The 18,541-nt window shown below is 43.3% G+C and overlaps 1 protein-coding gene across 8 annotated transcripts in view; it reads right to left on the bottom strand.

Moving 5' to 3' along the window:
- The window catches only part of dlg2 (discs, large homolog 2 (Drosophila)), a 1,642,261-nt gene that overhangs the window by 1,595,926 nt on the left and 27,794 nt on the right, over window positions 1–18,541 (bottom strand). For all 8 annotated transcript variants that reach the window (XR_015079731.1, XM_085998865.1, XM_085998867.1 and 5 more), the window contains one exon: window positions 17,026–17,157. Coding sequence is in view for 6 of the 8 variants with exons in the window: in XM_085998865.1 (XP_085854991.1) it covers window positions 17,026–17,157 (132 nt within the window). In the remaining 2 variants the exon portion in view is untranslated. Of the gene's footprint in view, window positions 1–17,025; window positions 17,158–18,541 lie in introns of those variants that run through there.

Below are 18,541 nucleotides of genomic sequence, written 5' to 3'. Positions count from 1 at the left end.
GCCATTGCCTATTCATCGTCAACCCTTTAAGTAACATTCCCCAATCCATCCTAGCAAACTCACGCCTCATACCATCGTAGTTTCCTTTATTTAAATTCACTACCCAAGTCTCTGAATCAACTACTTCACTCTCCAACTTAATGAAGAATTCTATCATATTATGATCGCTCCTCCCCAAGGGGCCTCGCACAACAAGATTGCTAATTAATCTTTTCTCGTTACATAATACCCAGTCTAAGATGGCCTGATCTCTAGTTGGTTCCTCGACATATTGGTCCAGGAAACCATCCCGTATACTCTAGGAATTCCTCTTCCATAGTATTGTTACTAATTTGGTTAGCCCAATCTATATGTAGATTAAAGTCACCCATGATAACTGCTGTGCCCTTATTGCACGCATCTCTACTTTCCCATTTAATGCCATCCCCAACCTCAGCATTACTATTTGGGGGTCTGTATACAACTCCCACTAACGTTTTCTGCCCCTTGGTATTTCTCAGCTCTAACCATACAGATTCCACATCATCAGAGCTAATATCCTTCCTTACTATTGTGTTGATCTCCTCTTTAACCAGCAATGCTACCCCACCGCCTTTTCCTTTTTGCCTGTCCTTCCTGAATATTGAATACCCCTGGATGTTGAATTCCCAGCCTTGGTCACCCTGCAGCCATGTCTCCGTAATCCCAATTATATCATATCCGTTTACATCTATTTGCGCAGCTAATTCATCCACCTTATTACGAATGCTCCTCGCATTAAGACACAAAGCCTTCAGGCTTGTTTTTTTTAACACTCTTAGACCTTTTAGAATTATCGTTTACTGTGGCCATGGTCGATTTACACCCTTGATTTCTCTGACTTCCACTTTTGCTTTTCTCCTTCCTGTCTTTTGCTTCTATCCTTGCTTCCCTTTCCTCTGTCTCCCTGCACAGGTTCCCAACCCCCTGCCATTTTAGTTTAAACCCTCCCCAGCAGGACTAGCAAACACTCCGCCTAGGACATCGGTCCCGGTCCTGCCCAGGTGCAAACCGTCCAGTTTGTACTGGTCCCACCTCCCCCAGAACCGGTTCCAATGTCCAAGGAATTTGAATCCCTCCCCCTTGCACCATTCTTCTAGCCATGTAGGGGGTGATGCACAGCCAAATATAGAGGAAAAAACAAGTCAGTCTGGAAGGCAGAGCAAATATGTAACGGCACAAGGGAGTATGACATTTATTTTAATACAAGGAGTCTTGCAAGTAAGGCAGATGAATTGAAGGTGTTGATGAACACATGGGAGTAGGATATTGTTGCTATCACAGAGACATGGTTGAGGGAGGGGGCAGGACTGGCAGCTCAATATTCCGGGGTATAGAATCTTCAGGCGAGACAAAGGGGGGTGTTGCAATATTAATCAAGGAGTCAATTACTGCAGTAAAGAGGGATGATATCTTAGCAGGTTCCTCTAATGAGGCCATATGGGTTGAACTTGCAAACAAAAAGGGGGCAAGCACTTTGCTAGGAGTGTACTATAAGCCCCCAAACAATCAGGGGGAGATAGAGGAACACATATGTAGGCAAATCTCAGAGAAGTGTAGAAATAATAGGGTAATAATAGTAGGGGATTTCAACTTCCCCAATATTAACTGGGATTGTCAGAGTGTGCGGAATTCTTAGTGCATCCAGGAGAGCTGTTTGAGCCAGCATATAGAAAGTCCTACAAGAGAGGGGGCGGTACTGGACCTAATTCTAGGGAATGTAGCCGGGCAAGTGGTAGAAGTGTTAGTAGGAGAACATTTTGGTGACAGTGACCATAATTTGGAGAGATTTAAGGTAGTCATGGAAAAGGACAAAGATGGACTGGAAATAAACGTCAGTCTGGAAGGCAGAGCAAATATGTAACGGCACAAGGGAGTATGACATTTATTTTAATACAAGGAGTCTTGCAAATAAGGCAGATGAATTGAAGGTGTTGATGAACACATGGGAGTATGGGGGAAGGCCGATTTAACATGATAAGGCAGGATCTGGCCAAATTGGACTGGGGTCAGCTACTTGTAGGAAAATCCACATCAGAGCAGTGGGAGTCATTCAGAAAGGAAAGAGAGTACAGCGCCAACATGTTCCCATAAAGGTCAAGAGTGGGACCAACAAGTCCAGGGAACCCTGGATATCAAGGGATATTCAAAAATGGATTAGGAAAAAAAGGGAGGCTTTTGGCAGATACAAAGGACTAAAAACAGTGGAAGCCCTAGAGGAGTATAGAAAGTGCAGGGGGGTACTTAAAAAAGATATTAGGAGAGCAAAGAGGGGGCATGAAAAAACACTGGCGGGCAAAATAAAAGGAAAATCCCAAGGTGTTTTATAAGTATATTAAGGGCAAGAGTAGGGCCCATTAGGAACCAAAGTGGCAATCTGTGTAGAGCCAGAAGATGTAGGTGAGGTTTTAAATGAATATTTTGCAACGGTGTTCACTATGGAGAAGGACGATGTAGGCATAGAAATCAGGCAGGGGGATTCTGATATACTTGAACAAATTAGCATTGAGAGGGAGGAGGTACTAGTGGTTTTAGCGGGCTTAAAAGTGGATAAATCCCCAGGCCCAGACGAGATGTATCCCAGACTGCTGTGTGACGCAAGGGAGGAGATTGCAGGGGCTCTGACACAAATTTTCAGAACCTCTCTGGCCATAGGGGGGGGGGGGGGGTGCCAGAGGACTGGAGGACAGCTAACGTAGTACCATTATTCAAGAAGGGTAGTAGGGATAAACCAGGGAATTACAGGCCAGTGAGCCTAACATCAGTGGTAGGGAAATTATTGGAAAAAATTTTAAGGGACAGAATTAGTCTCCACTTGGAGAGGCAAGGATTAATCAAGGATAGTCAGCATGGCTATCAAGGGGAGATCATATCTAGCCAATCTGATTGAATTTTTTGAGGGGGTGACTAGGTGTGTGGATGAGGGTAGTGCAGTTGATGTAGCCTACATGGACTTCAGTAAGGCTTTTGACAAAGTCCCGCATGGGAGACTGGTCAAGAAGGTAAGAGCCCATGGTATCCAGGGCAATTTGGCACATTGGATTCAAAATTGGCTTAGTGGCAGGAGGCAGAGGGAGACGATCGAAGGTTGTTTTTGTGACCGAAAGCCTGTGTCCAGTGGTGTACCGCAGGGATCGGTGCTGGATCCCTTGCTGTTTGTAGTGTACATTAATGATTTAGATATGAATGTAGGAGGTATGATCAGTAAGTTCGCAGATGACACGAAAATTGGTGGAGTGGTAAATAGCGAGGAGGGAAGCCTCAGGCTACAGGACGATATAGATGGGTTGGTCAGATGGGCAGAACAGTGGCAAATGGAATTTACCCCTGAAAAGTGTGAGGTGATGCATTTTGGGAGGACTAACAAGGCAAGGGAATACACAATGAATGGTAGGACCCTAGGAAGGACAGAGGATCTGAGGGACCTTGGTGTGCATGTACATAGATCCCTGACAGCAGCAGGACAGGTAGATAACGTGGTTAAGGCGGCATATGGGATACTTGTATTCTATGCCTCGGCTAATGAAGGCGAGAGCAGGAAGGTTATGATGGAGCTATACAAAACGCTAGTTAGGCCACAGCTGGAATACTGTGTGCAGTTCTGGTTGCCACACTATAAGAAGGATGTGATTGCATTGGAGAGGGTGCAGGAGATTCACCAGAATGTTACCTGGGCTGGAGTGTTTCAGCTATAGAGAGACTGGACAGGCTGGGGTTGTTTTCCTTAGAGCAGAGATGGCTGAGGGGGGACCTGATTGAGGTGTACAAAATTATGAGGGGCATAGATAGGGTAGATAGAAATGAACTTTTCCCCTTAGTAGAAGGGTCAATAACCAGGGGGCATAGTTTCAAGGTAAGGGACAGGAGGTTTAGAGGGCATTTGAGGAAAAACTTTTTCACCCAGAGGGTGGTTGGAATCTGGAACTCACTGCCTGAAAGGGTGGTAGAGGCAGGAACCCTCACAACATTCAAGAAGCAATTAGATGAGCACTTGAAACGCCATAGCATACAAGGCTACGGACCAAGTGCTGGAAAATGGGATTAGAATAGATGGGGCTTGATGGCCGGCGCAGACACGATGGGCCGAAGGGCCTCTTTCTGTGCTGTATAACTCTATGACTTCCTGAGGTTGTGAAAGGTGCTATGTAAATACAACACCTTTCCTTTCATTTATAAGTTGTGAAAATTTCTTGTTCAACTCCTGGTTGACCAACATTAAAATTGTCAGCAGTTTAAATAATGCAGACAAGGACTGTAATGGGTCCTGACCAGAGACCTTGGAAACCTCTTAGCAGGATTCCTTTTACCTCAATGTCCACCAAGAGTAGCTCTGTAGTACCACAACTGACTAAGCTAGAAAATTTCTTAAGGACATTGTTGTCAGATTGGTTCCTTCAAACCTGAGGCAGGGCCTAACACAGGAATAACCTGCTCAACATAAGAATTAGGAGCAGGAGTAGGCCATACGACCCTTCAAGTCTGCTCCACCATTCAATAAAATCATTGTTGATCTTCCACCTCAACTTCACTTTCCTGCCCGATCCCCGTATCCCTTAATTCCCCTAGAGACCAAAAATCTATCTATCTCAGCCTTGAATATACTCAACAACTCAGCATCCACAGCCCTTTTGGGTGGAAAAATCCAAAGATTCACAACCTTCTGGGTAAAGAAATTCCTCCTTAAATGGCAGACCCCTTATCCTGAGACTATGCCCCCTAGTTCTAGACTCTCCAACCAGGGGAAACAACCTCTCAGCATCGACCCTGTCTAATGCTTGACTTTGTCCTCATTAACCTAGCTGTAGTAGGTATGTCTGTCGACAATAGCATCGGTAGGAGTGACCATTACACAGTGTTTGCGAAGATAGTCTTGTCATAGTGATTATACTCGCCATTACGTATTGTGCACTATTGCTACACTATGGGAGACAGACCAATAACAACTCTGGCAAACCAAAACTAGGCAACAATGAGACATTGTGGGCCATCAACAGTATAATTGTATACTACCATTTTCTGTAACCTCATGCCTGGCCCATCCCTCACTCCTTGACAATCATCAAGCTGGAAGCTCAACCATAGTTCAACGGGGAGGGGAGAAGTGTCTGCTAGGTGCAGCATTAGGCATACAGTAGAATGAGGCACCAACCTAGTGAAGTGACCTGCATGCTAAACACCAAAAGCAGAAGGTTGTATACAGAATAAAGTGGTCCCACAACCAACAGATCAGAGCAACATCCAGCCAAGAATGGTATTGGACAATCAGGCAATTAACAGGAGCATCCCCAGCCTCAACCACAGCAGAGCCTAGCAGACGAGGGCAAGGGTCATTTGTGAGTTAGTATCAGGTAATGACCATGAAATATGCCGGATTATTGTAAAGACCCAACTGGTTCACGAGTGTCCCTCAGGGAAGGGAACCCAACATTCCAACCTAGTCTGGCTTAGATGCGACTCCAGTCCTACACTTTGTGGTTCACTCTTTAAGCCCAGAGAACAACTAGGGATGCCCAATAAATGCCACCTTACCAGCATCACCCACATCCAAAGAATAAATAAAAATAGGTAAATATGGAATATTACTTCAAATTAAACTATGACAGTAAACAAGTGGGTACAAGATTAAACTAGCGGGTACAAGATTAAACTAGCAAGTTTACAAAGGCAATTTTAGCACTGATGTCAGAATTCTACTGCATGCAGAATGATCAACACATTCCCAGGTGGGGTTGTGGAGGCAAAAACCCTGGAATCACTGAACAAACAACTGAATGCTCTGAAAGGTACTGAGGGCTCTTTCATGCTAGATGAGTTAGGAGGGGTCAAAATGCTTTCCTCATTCTTAGCAATCTTACTGACTTATAAAGGAATTGTTAGTATTACATGCACAGTTACAGAACAGGTCATCCTAACTGTCAAGCATTTGCTGATATAAAAAACAGAAAAGTGGTAAGGTTTAATTTACAACCTGTTCAGAAGCAATCATTTTTAAATTACTTTCAGTGATACAATTTTACTTATCTTGGAACAAAATCAAATCAGCAATAATAAATAATTAAATGCGCAAAGCTGTAATTGATTGCACTCTTAAATGTGTTGTATGAAAGATCAGGCAGGATCACAACACCAAAAGAAGCTGCAATGAAGTACTGCTGTTCAGCTGACAATAGTGAATGTGATGCTGAATATATAAATTGTCAAAATACTCAAGTTAAAGCTGTCAATAGACTTTACAGAAAGCAATGAGTCATGTATTGTGCCTTGTACAGCTCTTGAAGTCAACAGCCCAAATGTCCATACTTCACAATGCAACTCTCTCTTTCCCCAAACTACAATGAACACAGCTGTTTTTAACACTGGTGCGACAGCTCTCCCCACTCCCCTATTAAAAATCATACAGGGGTCCAAAACATTGCCGGATTCCTGCAGATCAGTTATGCGAAGTAGTAACAAAAATAAATGTTGTGGCCAACCATTGAATAATAAAAAACAGTTGACATAGTTAGAGCCCAAATATATTTAAACCCATATGTAAATGACCATCTACTGTACTGCCAAATGAGGATCTAATCTAATCTAAGTTCAGGATAAAAACTCAGATATGCAACCAATTTGGGTTGTTTCATCTATAACCAGGTAACATATTATTCACCTCGGTCTACAAGGAAGGCTTGAACTAAAATGAGAAAAAGTAATTTTAAGTGAAGCTTACAGGGACATATGACTGATTCTTTCACTTTGCATTTGTGCCCAAATATTATATATGATTTCCATATAATCTTATCTGGATAGATTCAGAGTTCTGACTTTGAAGCCAGCGAAAAAGAATTATACAATAATCATTCAACTAAAATTACCAAGGCAGTTCAATTTATCTGAAAATAAGTTCCTTCAGTAAGGTCACAAAGCAAGGAATAAGTAAACACTATTTAATCTGCTCTTTCTACATACTATGTACAATCTACTCGATCCCATTTAATCTCCAAGAACAGAATCTTCAAAATTTCATTCTACTACTCAGAAGCAAATCAAGCAAAACTCCAGAATAACTATCTAAGCTTACATTATACATTGGCCTGTATTTTCCGATCGGAAGCTTGAGGGCTCCAGAGGTCCGGCCATTTCCGATCCTGGGCCTCTGCTCTATGAAATGCGCAGGACCCAGGTATCATGCAGTTCGCAAGCGTCCCTGGGATCACGTGGGCCATGGGGAACCAATGAAAGAAGGGAATCTCCTTTCATACATTTGACAGCTTAGACCTGTCAAAAGTATGAATGGAGATCACTCCAAAAACACATCAAAACATTAAATAATTTTTTTTTTTTTTTTTAAATCATGCTTTTACCAGGCGTAAGATTTTTAAAGGATTTCAGCGGGCGGAGGTTCTGCAGAAAGCGGAACACTCCACCTACGGAAGCCCTTCTCCAGGGCAGGCGTGTGATCCATCAAGAGGATTCTTGACAGATCAGAAATGCCAGTTTTCAGCGCATGCACTTCGCATGCCTTAAACCGGCACTTGCGAGGTCCCTACGGGTGTGTACACAGCTCATATATACCCGTAGGGATTGGAAAATACGGGCCATTTAAATTTTATCCTTGACTAGTTGCTTTTTCTTATAATATTTCCATGGCATTAGCAGCTCAAACTATCCCCAAAAGTATTCTATATACTGATTCTTAGTCGTCAACACACTTCCTAACCAGATGTCTAAGCGGCTTTTTTTGTTTAAATGGCATTGATTGATACAGTATTAGGCATTGTGCTGGGAGACTGGTGCATCAGGAACCAGCAGCACTAAGTGCAACATAAAAGCAACTTTACTCGAGGCGGGTTAAATCTGCATTAAAATCCTTGAGTTCTTTCAAAGTCAGTGTTAAATAACCCATTCATCTCTGCATTTTAATTAATTTCAATCCCTCTTCTCCAATGAAAAGTTTGTTAAGAGTCTCCCTTCATAACTTGCAGTCCTAATTGTCATTTTTATTGCCTTTTTCAGTACATGTATTTAAAAAAAAAATCAGCTACATTCAAAGGGGGGGGGGGGGTAGAATGTTTTCATTCTTATGAATTAGATTGTTCAGTTAGGTTGACAATGTTTAGTGTAACAACCTGGACTTCAGGATGCTATTTTACCCAATTGGTCCCAGTCATACAATGCAAAAATCAGCAATTGTTTATAACAAATTAAAACAGAAAATTCTGGAAATATTTAGCATGCCTATCAGCAACTGATAAAAGAAAAGAAAATTAGAATTTTGGTTGTAGCGTGTACACCAGAACTGGAAGATAAGGAAGTCCCTTTGAAGGGATGAACAAATAAAAAGGGATAGGACAACAGGTAAAAATAGTCACCATTGCTATTCCCGCACAGATTGAAGGTAAATAGTGCATTGCAAGTCATTTCCGTGACGTATTCACATGGCTGTTCACTTCTAATTTTGTGGACAGGGGAATGTTCATTAATTTTAGAACTTAGAGAGGACACTAACTGGTGCTCAACTTAGTGTGGAGCAAAGAGAGCTCAGATTATAATGACATCATGCTGCTTAATGAACGCGTTCAGAACATCTGCTTTTTATCCCTAGAAGATAAGGTTGGATGTTCAATTAGAGTGGAATTTGAACTCTGACTATTTTGAATACAAATTCAGTGACCGTAATTAATCATTGTATTCAAACTGCAGCGACCATCTAGATGGACCCTACAGTGACCACCTAGACCATTCTGAAACCATTCTTTTCAGCATGTTTGATGGGCAGTATTTTCTGCTGGTGGCAGTTCATGCACAAAAATGGTCCATCCCTCTTTTCATCTCATCTTGTGCATCGTTAAGCTTTATTTCGTCATCGTTCTGCTTTGTTTTAAATTATTAGTTCTTGGGATATGGGCGTCGCTAGCGTGACCAGCCATTTATTACCCATCCCTAGTTGTTCTCAAGAAGGTAGTGGTGAGTCGCCTTCTTGAACCGCTGCAGTCTGTATGGTGAAGGCACTTCCACAGTGCTGTTAGATAGGGAGTTCCAGGATTTTGACCCAGTGACAATACAGGAACGCCGATATATGTCCAAGTCAGAATGGTGCGCGACTTGGGAGGTGGTAGTGTTCCCATGCCCTTGTCTTTCTAGGAGGTAGAGGTTGCGGGCTTGGGAGATACCTTTGAAGAAGCCTTGGCGAGTTGCTGCTGTTGCGTCCGTGTATAAGACACAGACTGCAGGAGAACGGTACAACAGGTGTTTACTCAACGTGGCTCACACTGGAACTGATCTGTACAGATTACTAGTCAGTGCTATATACAGGTGTGGTCACTGCCGGTACTGCAGTATACATGAGCTGTAAAAGATAGTTCCCCCCTTAAAAGGTATATACATTACAATTCCTCCCCTTTTAGATTAACAGTACCATAACACTCATTTAACAATTAACACTTTTAACATGCAACATTAGCTGAAAATAGTCTATTTATATATTCAGTCTTTGGGGAGGCTTCCTGATCCTTTCTGGATAGCGCCTTTCCCGAGTGTCTTGCTCTTGGTGCGGAGGCGATTCTGGCCCCCTGTCGTCGGTTGGTTCATCAGCTTCCGATGCTACTGTTTCTGGGGTAGATGCGACCTGTACGTCTGGTTCATCACCAGGTACGTATGGGCGAGGCATGGGGTTGACTTGTTCCGGTGACTCTAGGATCTGGTCAGCATGGCATCTCACGATGCTCTCCCCAACGTCCACTGTGTACATTAGTGGGCCCTGCCATGTGCATATCGTTCCTGGCTGCCATTTTTCTGTTCGGTAGTCGCGGGCCAAGACTGGTTGCCCTACATTGAAGCTCCTTGTTGGCTTCTCATGGATGCGCTGGAATTGCTTACTCTCAACATCTCTTCGTACGTTTGGTCTGAGCAAATTCAGGTGAGATCTTAACCTTCGGTTAAAGAACATCATGGCTGGGGCCTGGTTGGTGACTGCATGTGTCGCATTCCGGTAGACGAACAGGAAATTGTCCACCTTGTGCTGCAGCGGAATGTTGTCATTGTACATAGCCTTTATTGCCTTCTTAAAGGTTTGTACCAACGTCTCAGCCAATCCATTTGTGGCTGGATGATACGGGGCAGATGTGTAATGCCTTACCCCCATTCCTTTTCAAGAACCTCCGGAACTCTTCGGACACAAACTGTGGTCCGTTGTCGGAGCAAATCTGTTCTGGCAAGCCTGTGGTGGTGCATTTTGGACTTTCTGGCATCCTGAGCAGCTCCTGGTCAGGTCCTCGATTTGTTTATCGATTCCCGGCCACCACACATAAGCCTTGGCTAGGCTTTTCATTTTTACCCCTCCCAGATGACCCTCATGAAGCTCATTGAGCACTCTATCCCTTAACTTGGGTGGAATTACCACTCGGGATCCACACCTCAAGGTCCCCTGGCACACTGACAGCTGTTCTCTCCTTGTCGAGAATGCTGGCAACAGTGAGTCGCCATGTGCTGGCCATCCCTTCACCGTCAAATCATATACCCGAGACAGTGTCGGGTCATTTCGGGTTTCCTTTTCGATACAAGCGTTAGTTACCGGTAGGTATTCAACTATAGTCGAATAGAATATTTCGACAGGATCCACTGCTGGTGCTTCCTCCGCAGTAGGCAGTGGCAGGCGTGATAGCCCATCAGCATTTCCATGCTGTTTCGTGCCCTTATATTCAATCTCATAGTGGTGCACCCCTAGAAAAAGTGACCATCTTTGTAGTCGTTGCGCAGTCATCACCGGAACGCCCTTCTTCGGATTAAAACTGGAGACAAGAGGCTGGTGATCAGTCAGCAACGTGAATTTCTGCCCGTGCAGATAGTGATTGAACTTTCTCACTCCCCACACTAGGCTGAGGGCCTCCCTGTCAATCTGGGCGTAGTTACGCTCGGCTGAGGTTAGTGATCGTGACGCAAAGGCTATTGGCCTCTCTGAGCCGTCCGAGAATTTGTGCGACAGCACCGCTCCAATGCCGTCGGGCGACGTATCACATGCCAACCGAATTGGTAATGCTGGGTTGTAATGGGCCAATACCTCTTTCGATGTGATTAGCGTTTTGCTCTTCTGGAAAGCTCGTCTACATTCGTCACTCCACTTCCATGGCACCCCAGTTTGCAGTAGGGTGTTCAGTGGGTGTAGTATTGTAGACAAATTTGGCAAGAACTTATGGTAGTAGTTTACCAGCCCGAGGAACGACCTCAGTTGGGACACATTTTCCGGTGCTGGAGCCTTGACTACTGCCTCAATCTTCTCTGGGGACTTATGTAACCCCTCTTTATCGATAACGTGGCCACAATATGAGATTTGTTTTCTAAAAAACTCGCATTTGGGGCGGTTAGCTCGGAGCCCATATTCCTGCAATCTTGTGAGCACCTGCTCCAGGTTGGCAAGGTGATCACTGTCATTTTCGCCAGTGACCAGGATGTCGTCCAAATAAAACTGGGTCCCTGGGATCCCTTGCAGGACTTGTTCCATTGCCCTCTGCCAAATAGCCGGAGTTGATGCTACCCCGAATACCAGCCGGTTGTATTGGTGGAGACCTTTATGGGTGTTGATTGGGAGGTATTTTTTTGATGCTTCTTCTACCTCCATTTGCAGATACGCCTGGGCCAGATCAATCTTAGTGAAGCGTTTCCCTCCAGATAGCGAAGCAAAAATATCTTCAATCCGCGGAAGTGGATATTGTACGGTGTGAAGGACCGGGTTCACTGTTACCTTAAAGTCCCCACAGATGCGAACCTTCCTTGGTGCCCCAGGCGTGCTGCTCAACGACTTCTTCATCACAGGGACGATGGGTGTAGCCCACTCGCTCCAGTCGACAGTACACCTGAACGTTCCAGACTCTCCAGCTCTGCTTCGACGCCTGGGCGGATCGCATAAGGTCTGGCCTTAAAAAATTTTGGGCTTGCGTTTTCTTCAATTTTAATCGTCGCTATCATGCCTTTTAGTGTTCGGAGTCCTTGCTGGAACACTTCTTTCGCGTCAGTTAGGATCTTTGACAGTCGCCCAGGTGTGACTCGTCATCCTTTTTGTCAGCCACAGTCAGTGCCTGTATGGAATGCCAATCCAGTTGTCTTTTGCGGATCCATTCACGTCCCAGTAATGGTGGTCCTCCATCTTGCAATACATACAGGTCTAGTTTTGGTGTTTCCTTACCATTATATATAACGGTCACCCTTATTTTTCCTTTGGGGTAGACTTTTTCCCCCCGTGTACGTCTTCAAAATAATTTTTGTGTCTCTCAAGGGTATGTGAGAGAATAGCCGCTCGTAGTCCCAGCGGTTTATGACCGTTAGGGCTGATCCTGTATCCAATTCCATCTTTACCTGGACTCTTGCTAACTTGAGAGTGACCCAAATGGTTCGGTGATCCTCCGTTGTGATCACATTATGTAGTTTCAGACAACTCAGTTCCCTGCTTTCAGAGTCGTTATCACTCTTTTGTTCGTCTGAACTATTCGCCATCATCTTATGTACCTTCTTGTACTTTTCTTTGGTAGGTTTCTTATTGCTGGTTTTCTTTCCCGACCTGCAGACTCGTGCTGTGTCCTACTTTTCCACACTTTGTCTTTGAACCAGCAATCATTCTGGTCATGTGTTGTTCTGCCGCAGCGATAGCACTTCTCTGTTCCATATATTTCATTTGTGCCATATTCTTGCGGTCTCTGTTGTATCTCTGCAGCGCCCCGTGCTGCTGCTTCATATGATACCGCAATGCTGAAAGCCTTTTCCAGCGTAAGGTCCTTTTCAGATAAAAGCCGTTTCTGGGTTCCTTCACTTTGAAGCCCACACACAAACTTGTCCCTTAAAGTATCTGCTAGTCCTGTTCCAAACTGGCAGTGTTTCGATAGTTTGCGCAGTTCTGTTAAATAATCAGCATTGCTTTCATCCTTATGCTGGTTCCGTTTGTGAAACTTGAATCTTTCTGCTATCAGCAGCGGTGTGGGGTTTAAATGTCCCTGTAGTATCGTTACTATGTCTTCAAAACTCTTTTCCATTGGCTTCGTTGGGGTTACTAGATTTCGTAATAAACCATACGTCTTTGCACCCATTAAATTTAACAATACCGACGCTTTCTTGTCATCTGACACCTCATTTGCCTTGCAGTATACTTCTATTCATTCGACATATGTAGCCCAATCTTCGATTTCATTGTCAAATGCGGTGATACTGCCACTCTTTGGCATTTTGGGTGTGGTTTAAAATGGCGTCTCCCAATGGCTTAAAATAGCATCTCCCGCGCTTTCCTTCCTCCCCCGCTGCTGCCAACGCCGCTCCTGGCGGTTCTCGTGGCAATGGCGGCGCCCTGTAGGTTTTGCGCGCTTCTCCTGCGCTGCTGCCAACGCCGCTCTCGGCGGTCCTCGTGGCAATGGCGGCGCCTCGCGGGTTTCTGCGTGTCTCTCTCTCCCTCTCTTCGACGCTGCTCGGCCCCTGAACACCGGCTGCGCCCTGTGCGCCCTGCCCTCTCTCCCCCCCCTCCCCCGTCGACGCTGCTCGGCCCTTTGCTGTGCCGCTGTCCGGGAAGGGTCTGCGCACTACCTGTTGCCAGCCCGTTTCGCTGGACCACCTCGACTGGAAAGCCAAGCCTGGCTCTCGACAGCCTCCCCCGCAATTCTCGAGTCTCTGCTGGATGACTGGGCGGTTGCCCGTGGTCGACGCCCGAGTCTCTGGCCTTGACCTCCAATCCACTGATCTCCAGGAACGAATCCCCGGGAGGTGATGCAGAGTTGCAGGTAGGTTCGAACTTGCCTTGTCGCCAATGTTGTGTCCGTGTATAATAAGACACAGACTGCAGGAGAACAGTACAACAGGTGTTTACTCAACGTGGCTCACACTGGAACTGATCTGTACAGATTACTACTCAGTGCTACAGACAGGTATGGTCACTGCCGGTACTGCAGTATACATGAGCTGTAAAAGATAGTCCCCCCCTTAAAAGGTATATACATTACAGCTGCAGTGCATACTGTAGATAAAACACACTGCAGCCACGGTGCGCCAGTGATGGAGGGAGTGTATTTTTAAAGTGATTGATGGGCTGATGATCAAGCGGACTGCTTTGTCCTAGATGGTGCCGAGACTCGTGTGTTGTTGCAGCTGCACCCATCCAGGCAAGTGGAGAGTATTCAATGACACTCCAGACTTGTGCCTTGTAGATAGTAGAGATACTTTGGGAGAGTCAGAAGATGAGTGGGAGTTGGCCCCACCACCAACTCAATTTGCTAGCCACCAATTCTAACCCCCTCCCTGACCACTGTCACAAGCTAAACCAGTCTGTTTGCCCCCTATTTGGCCCCACGCTGAGTTTCCGACCCCATATCCTCTACATCACCAAGACCGCTTGATTCCACCTCCGTAATATCACCCATCACCACCCCCGCCCCACCTCAGCCCATCTACTGCTGAAACCCTGATCAATCATTTTGTTACCTCCAGACTTGACTATTCCAATGCTCCCCTGGCCAATCTTTCATCTTCCACCCTCCATAAGCTTGAGCTCATCCAAAACTCTACTGCCCATATCCTAACTAACTGAACATTCAACCTCAGCTCACTTCTATGGACCACTTTCTCCACTTTTCAGTCAAATTATACGAAACAGCATTTCATTGTGATGGAAACCATCCAAACCTTTTGTCAACTGATAAAAAGCAGATATTATGAACACGTTGAATTCCTGATGAATGATGGTTTGGTTGGTTCATTTCTGCAAATTGGCAGCCACACTTGCCTATTTTAGTGACTAAACTTCAAAAGTAATCCACTGGTTATAAAATATTTTTGGATATCCTGAGGATGGGATAAGGTGCTATATAAATGCAAGTTCTTTCTTAAACTCAAAAATGTTCTGTCTGCTGGCTGAGGGTAGTGTGTAAAACAGAATGGCTGAAAGTGGGGATAAGAGAAAAGAAAGGAATTACAATGCTAAAATCATTTGGAACACTAGAACTGTAGCTAGAACACTAAAGATTTGCCATGGTGTCACTAATTTGCAAAGCATATGAAAATATGTCTATTTGCCATATTTTGAATGAAACCAGATCGTCAAATTTTTTTTACTTTTGTTAAAAAGCAAAGCCAAAGAAATGTACAACTTCCACAAATTAAATAACAAAACTTAAATTTAAAAATGGCCTCTGTACATTAAAATATGTTTTGTTTTAATATTTTTTAAAAAAGCAACTGTAAACTAACAAATGAGAATTATAGTCTCCTCAGGCAAACTTTATTATATATTTTTAGCCTTCATTTTCAGTGAGAAGTAGATAACTTTCGTCCTGTACTTCTTGCAACTAAACATTTTCTGCAATGAAAATACATACAGTAATGAAAAACATACCTTAACCCACCACTAGCTAAAATATTCTGGTCCGGATTTTGTTTTGAGAACGGTGAGGTTAACAGCACTCACCGTTATTATGGAGTCAGCCAGCAACTTCCGGAGTCCGCACATACGCATTTAAACGCGGAAATCCAGAAATTGCTGTCCGAGTTATCCTGTTCCTCCATAGGCTGCACTGTAAAAGTACCTTGCCGAGAGACTCGCCATTGAAATCCACATAAAGGCGTGATGCTGCGTACTTACCCACTAAACACGGCAGTAAAAATTAGGCCTGGTGCATTCAGGTGTAAGTGAATTTTTAATGGTGCAATAAGGTGATAATTACTGGCAAACAACATCTCTAGCCTTGAAAATTTAATTTTACAAGCGTGGCGTCTCATTCCTTCAGAATTTAATTAGTGTTGGAGATTTTTTATTTATTTAATTAAAACAAAATTTTTTTCCCACTTTTTCTTGCTGTCTTTTATCTCTCTCTTTACTTTGTAAAATCATGTACAGGAAACAATGGATTAAATATTCTAATTTATACATCCTTGTTTAGACTGTGCGCGTCTCAGTGAGGAATCTTCAATCTGATTGGTTGGAGAGCCACGCTGTTTCGTGCGCTGCTCACACACACCACAGATCCCCTGTAGAGGTTGCCACGCTGAAAAAGATCTCTCGGAACTGTAAGTTTCCCCTCAAAAGCCCACGAAAAGTTTGTGGGCAGCTGTCAGCGTGATGAACAGTTGTTCCTTCGTCGCCGACCGCAAAATCCGGGCCACAATTTTCAGCCAAAGAGAAATGCAAACAACCAATTGATTATTTAATACATTGTTAAACTTAAAATGTAGCAATATTTTTTTTTGAAGGCTCAAGATTCCTCCAACACAAGCTAATGGCTCTCACGAAGTTGCCACTTACATTTCAGAAGCATACTGTACATATCAAGTTAAATCATAATACTATATTAAATATTTACAACTCCAAGTAGCTAAAACAGTGAAAGTTGCAGAGTGGCTTGCTTTACAACTAAAGATTAAAAATGAAGTCATCTTTACATATGGTTGTCAAAGATCACAGTATTAAAATTAAATAGAAACAAAACTATACATAATTTTAAAGATAGCTTGTGCTTGTTATTAAATCATCAGTGCCATCAACCTCTCATCAAAGTAAGCTGGACATATTCCAGAAAGATCTTAGACTTCTAAGTAGCCGGAACACACAATCACACCTTCCGATTCATTAATGCTTAACATTTTGTCAGGTCACAATTTAAAAATACTGAAATGAAAGCCAATAATCTTGAAGGATACTTCCCATCTAACTTTCCACCACAACACTTTATTCTATATTTCCATTTTTCTGGTCAATGTTAACATTACTATTAATCATCTCTATTAATAGTAATGCAGCAATCAAAATATTTAAACTACAATAGCCTATCTAAATTTGGGCTTGTGAATGTGCCATTGTATTTAATGGGATACTTACATAACAAGATTAGATTTGCATCCCTAAATCTCGCTTTCATTGCATAAAATAATCTCAATCCATTTCTTAAACAGTGGAAAAAACATGGAAATAATAATTCTAAAAATAACTTTCAAAAAGACTGCAAGATCTCTTCTGTACCATATCAAAAACATCAAAATGTAGTATCTTCTGAAACATACCCAGTAGTGCTTGAAACAAGCCACTTTTGAAGATACTTATAACTCTTTCAACTGCAGTTTTAAGTTGCCTTTCCTCCGGTTTCTTCAGCTTTGAGCAGTAGTCCTCAAGAAGCAGTAAAGCACGCTGGGTGTCTAAAAGGCAGGAAGAAAAATGTCTTAGTACAAAGATAGTAGATTTTTAGAATGAATGTGAACCAGAATATAGATATTTTTACTGCCATATTTTAGCCCATCATCTCTTCCTGGGTCAGAAGCTCAGATTTTGGGCTGCAGATAATGGGCGAGACAGCATCCCCTCCAAAGTTAAACCATGGCAATCTTGTGTGAACAGAGCTAGCTGAAAAGTAACCCAAGATGGAATTGCTCTCTACTTTAATTCCTCCTGAAGGCTAAGTATCTCAGCTTCCCTTGGCAATTTTTTGTTGGGGTATTCCCATATGCAAATCTCAAATGAATTCAAGCATATGCCTGCTAAGTATTGTTCATTGTGAAAATAAAACTACTCACTGCTCAAACTAGTAACAATAAGTTGAAGATTACTTCCATGCCTCCACTAGAATATTTCAAATTACATCCTAAAGTTTTGTCATTGAAGTTTTCATGTTTTAAATGCTTTTTCATCATTTTTAAACTTCCATCTCAAAGGTAAAAATAGGCATTAGCACAAACATTTATATCCCTAAACATGTACAACTACCCAAAATGTACATCTGGATAGCACAACACATTTAAAAACATTAGTCTCCAACTGCTGCCAATTTCAGTAGAATTCTCCTCACATTCCTCATGAGGATTTCTGAAGCACTTAAACAAATGAACAGTAACCTCCAAACTCAAGCCTCCTACACTCGTGACATTTGAAGCTCAAGCTCAGCTATTTAATTTACTACTTTTCAACTAATCTAGACTTCTTTTACTCTTTCATAGCATCCTGAAATATTGACCTTGTAAGAAAGAAAGACTTGCATTTATATAGTGCCTTTCATGATCTCAGGATATCCCAAGGTACTTTACAGCCAATGAAGTACTTTTGAGGTGTAGTCACTGTTGTAATGTAGGAAACGTGGCAGCCAACTTGCAGACAGCAAGCTCCCACAAACAGCAATGTGATAATGACCAGATCATCTGTTATTTTTTTAGTAAGGTTGATTGAGGGATATATATTGGCCAGGAGACCGGCGATAACTCCCCTGCTCTTCTTCGAAATAGTGCCATGGGATCTTTTATGCCCACCCATGGGAGAGTAGATGGGGCCTCAGTTTAACGTCTCATCCAAAAGACGGCACCTCTGACAATGCCGCACTCCTTCGGTACTGCACTGGAGTGTCAGCCTAGATTTTTTGTGCTCAAATCTCTGGAGTGGCGACTTGAACCCACAACCTTCTGACTCAGAGGAGAGAGAGAGAGTGCTACCAACTGAGCCACGGCTGACACTCAGCAAACCGTAGGCCTCCACCTATGCTTCTCTCTAATTTTTGCAACAATAGACACATATTTGGAAATAGCAATAAAGTTA

This window comes from Somniosus microcephalus, chromosome 10 (genome assembly GCF_052327205.1).
Source record: "Somniosus microcephalus isolate GS21.2 chromosome 10, FLI_Smic_1.0, whole genome shotgun sequence".
Taxonomy (NCBI): domain Eukaryota; kingdom Metazoa; phylum Chordata; class Chondrichthyes; order Squaliformes; family Somniosidae; genus Somniosus; species Somniosus microcephalus.
The sequence above is the reverse complement of the archived record's forward strand: the minus strand, read 5'-3'. Positions and strand labels throughout refer to the sequence as shown.